The following is a 6,000-nucleotide window of genomic DNA, read 5'->3' on the forward strand; positions in this document are numbered from 1 at the left end:
GAAATCGTATTTTTTCAGATGATATTTGGATCAAAGTCAATATTTATTGTGAAAATAATGTATTCTAAAGGAATTACATAAACATATAACAAAATTCGAACTTAAATAAAATGCATCTCTCGGAAATAACCGATCATTTAAGATCGGCAAAGATCGTAAAATAAATCGCGGGAAATCATTAGAGGTGCGCTACCTTAAGTAGAGATCAGATGAAAACTACTTCAATTAAAGAGCGGACACCATGCTAAATCCTTGAAATGCACTAAGTGACCCAGTTTTTGACCTGGCATGACCCATATTCGAAATTGACCTAGATATTGTCTAGATACAACTTCTGCGAAAACTATATACCCTCTTTTCTTCGAAAGGGGACATAAAATGTTTTTTTGGAATTGGATATTTTTTTTTCATTTGGGAAAAAACAACCAGATTTGCATTGGGAATGGGCCGATATTCGGACCCATAGGGCGGAAAAGGCCTGTTGGTCTAAAGTATTCTTGTCAAAAATCGGAAATAATCTGTCCGTTTTCAGTAAAGAATATTCTAGAAATACATTTTGTTCCCGGTATATTTGACCTTCATTCGCTCGACTTTTAGTTTATACAAAAGGTAAAGTTAAACAAAACAACAGCTTGCAGTTGACAAATTCGCAAAAAATCTTGCAGAACATTTATTCAAGTCAGCTCGTCTTGCGAACACAGCACGCCGATTGGTGCAAAAATGCAGTAGATGCAAATACGTCTCAAGAAAGCATAATGTGATAGTGACAAATAGCCATTAGTAAAAACAAAGTTTAAGATTAATCATATTTACGGAATCCGTAAAAAAGCTAGCCTCGCTTACCCATCAATTTTGATGGCTGTCAAAAGCCCTCTCGCTAATTCAACACTCGAATAAAGGCTCAACCATTTCTGTTCAATGTTCGGGTATGCTTTTGTCTTTCATTTCTTAATTAGAAATTTCATTTGTACTAATTCATACAGTGCTCCAGCTAGCAATAAATAGAGGGGCGCTGCGCCCCTCTAAAATTTGCCCACTTAAAAAGCGCCCCTCTATTTTTCTGTCAAATGCCCTTTAAATCTCTAAATTCCTGCTTTCATGCCGTATAAATCGCCAGAAACATCGACATGAATACACAGATAACACCCTTACATGACTGCCTGTGGTGTATTAAGTCAGCACATTGTGAACAAACAAGCCCCAAGGGCATGGTTTGTTATCAGATCACTAATTAGCCTTTTGTTGCAGACGATAGTAACATGCTGTGTAAGATTATCTCTGAGGTCACGCTTGAATAGGCACAATCACACTCGAATGAAATCAAACTCAGCACTATTGATTTTTTTAAACTTCTGAATTCTTTGGCTATATTTTTTTTGTTTGCAAAAATAGAGATTTTTAATTTAAAATACCTATTAACATTTGAAAATTAATAATCTTTTTTAATGCGAATATGCGGTTAATTTTTAGTCCGAAATTACGGCATGGAAAACATATTTGTGTTTGGATTTTATTTCTGAACTTTAAAACACTGTCTGTCCTCAATCATGATAAATTTTAACATGAATAGGGGCAGACAGTTGTTATTTCAACAAATAAAGAACTTGTTTTGAAGGAGGATTTATCACTCTGCAAGTAAAATGTAATGTTGATATTGTCATATATTTTCGCGACCTAACAAATCTGTCAACGTTGTTGACATAAGTTGAAATAACATGTTGTGAAATAAATATATCCTATTATTAACAATAACAATGTTTCATTTTAATCTCCAGACTGGATGCTACTTCATGGTGACATTGATCATTGTTTAGACTTTAAATTTGTCAATATAGATTTTTGTTTTAATTAATATTATTATTACGGATAAACAATTGCTCAAAGTTATTTAAAGCAACGCATTTAAGTAGTGACAGTCACAACGTTTTTTTGACCCATTGAAACCCCTGAATTTATTTCATGTTTTCTTCATTTCATTTACTTCTAAAAGGCCACTGCATGATGCTGAAACTGGAACCTGAAAGATTAACATGCAGTTCAATGATGATAGGTGATAAAATAAACATCCAAATTCCCCCCCCCTCCACACACACACCGGAAAGAAATATGATATCTACATATCTCTAATGCGTGAAGTCGAGTGCTAGCCCAAGTCGGTTAGGAAATTGGCTACTAAGTTGTTTTCCTTTGCGCCAATGTAGAAAGTAATATATTTATTGTAATTTTATTACACAAAATGAGGAACAGCATACAATTGGTGAAGTCATCCAATGCACTAATGTTTACAATTAATAAGTTTATAGTATAACCAAAGTATATACTTAAGTATATTTTTAACCAAATGCCCTATTTTCCAAAATTACGCGTGAGATGTGCCCTTTTTGGGGAAGCTCCCCTCTATTTTGAAAAGCTGGCTGGAGCACTGTCATAGATTTGCCCTAAGAGAAATGCTTGGAAACCAAGTATTATTAATATAACTTGATTGCGAATTACATAAGCATTAATTTACTTGATTGTTTCTAGCCAATTCTAGGTGTATTTAAAATCTATTTGGACAGTCATTGATACACTGGTTTACGAGTAAATGTTTTTGGAAACTATACTCTCTTTTCGGACAAGTAAATATAAAAATGCGTTAGAAAATATTACTTGTAATTACAAGGCAAACTTTTTCTGCATGCATGCCTCAATCGTCAATGTTTGACCATCTATGATAAAATATAAAATGATAAGTGATATTTTCCGTATTTCTAATAATTTACGTTTTTCTCAGTTTTGTTTGAAATTTCACGTATTTTCTTGGTCTGACAGAATAACATAAGGTCTGACAGAAAATTCTGACCAGTCAGACCAAATGTCTGACTGAAGGCTGTTGAGTTTCAGGAAGTCTGGTATTTACCAATCGTATAAAGCCGAATCCCCTTGCTGCATTCACAAACACTTCTGATACTTCTCCAAATGGCGTGAACATCTCTTTAAACTGTTCTTCAGTAGTATCTGGTGTGATGTTTCCAACAAAAAGTCTGCACCTTCCTGTAAACTTCTTTTGCTCCTTTGGTCCATCATTCTGCTCGCCCATAAAATCGCCAAACTGCTGATTTGAGTTTGAACTCTGATTATTAGAAGCACCACCACCTCCACCACCACCACCACCATTATCGGTTCTACCCTGAAAACCGCCCCGGTTGCCAAACCCTCGGCTTGAATGCCGACCTCCTCTTTTGTTCTGAAATCGATTTTCGCGACCCCCACGATTGTTTTGAAATTTATTTTGATTTTGAGATTCGTTTTCGTTTTCTTGACTTGGTTCCTCTTTAGCTTGAACTGGAGTTGGTTCCTTCTTTTCAATCTTTGGTTTGTCAGGGGTTTTATTGACTACTGTAGCCATGATTCCAAAATAAAATGTTATCACGAACAATGGCGTCTAAGAAGATGCGAACCTCGCTTTCAAAGTCAGCTATCTGCTGATTGGCTCATAGTTAATGAGAAATGTGCATGTCGAAATGGCCCAAAACCATATCGGGTCAACACCTGCTCTCTCCTGCAATACGAGAAGATCAGTTAATTTGTTATTAGATTAAATAAGTTATTATGTTGATAAGCTCGTTAATTTTGCATCTTATACCCAACAACATGTACATTAAACCATCTTTAACACCAATTTATTTTCAGTTATCTTGTTCATCCGTTCAATTTGTCGAACACCTTAAAGGGATCTTTTCACGCTTTGGTAAATTGACAAAAATGAAAAAAGTTGTTTCAGATTCGCAAATTTTCGTTATAGTTATGATATTTGTGAGGAAACAGTAATACTGAACATTTACCATGGTCTAATATAGCCATTATATGCATCTTTTGACGATTTTAAAACCTAAAAATTATAAAGCGTTGCAACGCGAAACGATTGAATAATTTGGAGAGTTCTGTTTTTGTCGTTAAATTTTGTGTAACTACGAAGATTGCTTATATAAGGTATAAAATACATCATGTATATGTACACGGCGGAATAGCTCAGTAGGCTAAAGCGTTTTTACTTCAGGACTCTGGCAGGACTGCAGGGGTCACTGGTTCGAAACCTGGTCCGGGCAATGTTCTTTTCCTTTTTTTAATTTTATTCTTGATTTTTTACTGGAGCTTTTACGATCCAATGTTTACATTTATCGATATAAAGCATTTAATGAATAAGTTAAAAAATGCCAAAATCTGTGAAAAGGCCCCTTTAACATTTTCCGTCAACTTACTTTACAAACACATGGATCTAAATCAAAAGTCAAGCCATCCTACAAAAACCAAAGAATCCATTTCATACAGCCAGGCAATACGACTACAAAATTATGCTCTAATTAAGAAGATTATCAACATCATAAACTAAAACTCAGACATCATCTTCGCAAGCATGGATAGTGGCAAGTTGCTTGATAGACAGTTTCAACGTGCTGATAGATTAAGCAGAGAAAATCTCTTGAAACCAAGCGAAAATAGTAAGGAAGACAACAAAAGAGTACCTCACGTTCTAACATACGGTGTTAAGAGTTCCGCCTTTCATATCAGGAAAACGAGATATGCGTCCTTACATTTATTCATGACGATTCTCTAAAACAAATATAATACATATATAATGTAAACAATCAATCAAACAAAACATTTAAAATGTTATGCAAATAAATAATTCAAATAATCGCGCTCACGTTATAATAATACATACAGACATTCATATACAATATAAATACCAACAATATATTTACCAACATATATCCTTCCATACTCGCTAAGGCGCTCTTAAAAACAATTTCAATCTTAACGTTTATTTTCCTAAATAGACAATAACAATAAATGACGTCAGCGTCAAACGTCAAAGTATTTGGCGCAAACGTTATAATTAACTTTCGCGTACATTAACGTCGTATTTAAATATTATTTATAACGGCTTTAACGTACGGAAAAAAAAACTGCAAACTATCCACAATATTGTACGAAAACACCCACCCTTGCTGCATCAGTCAGAAAAGATGAAAGAGGTGTTCACTACAAGCCCGCTTATAACAGCATATAGAAGGAATAGACATATCTCTGATGTTCTCGTTCATGAGAAAACAAATGTTGTCAGTAGTGGGGTGGACCAATAAGCAAGATGCACAGGTAAATGTGTGGTTTGTGACATGAGGAAGAGGTCTACACAATAATGGCGGAATAAAAGGAGTTTCCTTATCGAAAAGACAAAGTTTTGAAACGTGGAACTTTATTTAAGGCATTAACTGCCTCAAATATCAAAAGGTGGTCTATTTGTATGAAACAAAGAGGTCATTTAAACAAACACTGAAAGAACACGAAGCAGATGCAAGGGATAAACCGGTCGCCGAGCATTTCAACTCCCTCGAACATGGTATGGACGACATGGGTGTCAGCATACTCCAATATATTCGGGATGATTCAGGATCGTACCGAAAACTGAAAGAATTGTCTTGGATCCCAAAACTCCAAAACAGAGATTCCCAATGGACTTAATATAAAATCAACCTCTGAAATATTATGGCAAAGAGTATAGACAGTAAAATAAAACGGCAGTGACTCTCGCATACATTTTATCATAAAAACAAAATTCAATTAATTAAAAGTTTTCAATTGATAATAATAATATGACAATGGTATCTATAAGGGTCATAATAATTATGATGATGGTGATGATGATGATGATGCTGATGATGATGATGATAATGATGATGATGATGATGATGATGATGATGATGATGATGATGATGAAGATGATGATGATGATGATGATGATGATGATGATGATGATGATGATGATGATGATGATGATGATGATGATGATAATGATGATGATAACGAATTACAATTACGAATATCACTTAGGACAAAAAAATACAAAATGTATTTAAGTTGTTTCATAGCATATAAATAAAACAGAAATTTCAGCTGCACGAGCAGGCGAAAAATCCTTATTATACAATTTGACAATATATAAAAATCCTAAAGTTT

At 34.4% G+C, this 6,000-nt stretch overlaps 1 protein-coding gene across 6 annotated transcripts in view; it reads right to left on the reverse strand.

The window, feature by feature from the left end:
• LOC127850236 (non-POU domain-containing octamer-binding protein-like) overlaps nt 1-4,822 on the reverse strand; it is a 72,492-nt gene extending 67,670 nt beyond the window's left edge. For 3 of the 6 annotated variants that reach the window (XM_052383110.1, XM_052383109.1, XM_052383108.1), the window contains exons 1-3: nt 4,746-4,822; nt 4,506-4,593; nt 2,900-3,541 (exon numbers count right to left, since the gene is read on the reverse strand). In XM_052383110.1, the coding sequence (XP_052239070.1) occupies nt 2,900-3,388 (489 nt within the window). In that variant the 5' untranslated portion in view covers nt 3,389-3,541; nt 4,506-4,593; nt 4,746-4,822. The remainder of the gene's footprint in view (nt 1-2,899; nt 3,542-4,505; nt 4,594-4,745) is intronic. The other 3 variants (XM_052383111.1, XM_052383112.1, XM_052383113.1) reach the window with 3 other exon arrangements.
• Nucleotides 4,823-6,000: the final 1,178 nt, after the last annotated feature.

This window comes from Dreissena polymorpha, chromosome 11 (assembly GCF_020536995.1).
Source record: "Dreissena polymorpha isolate Duluth1 chromosome 11, UMN_Dpol_1.0, whole genome shotgun sequence".
NCBI lineage: Eukaryota > Metazoa > Mollusca > Bivalvia > Myida > Dreissenidae > Dreissena > Dreissena polymorpha.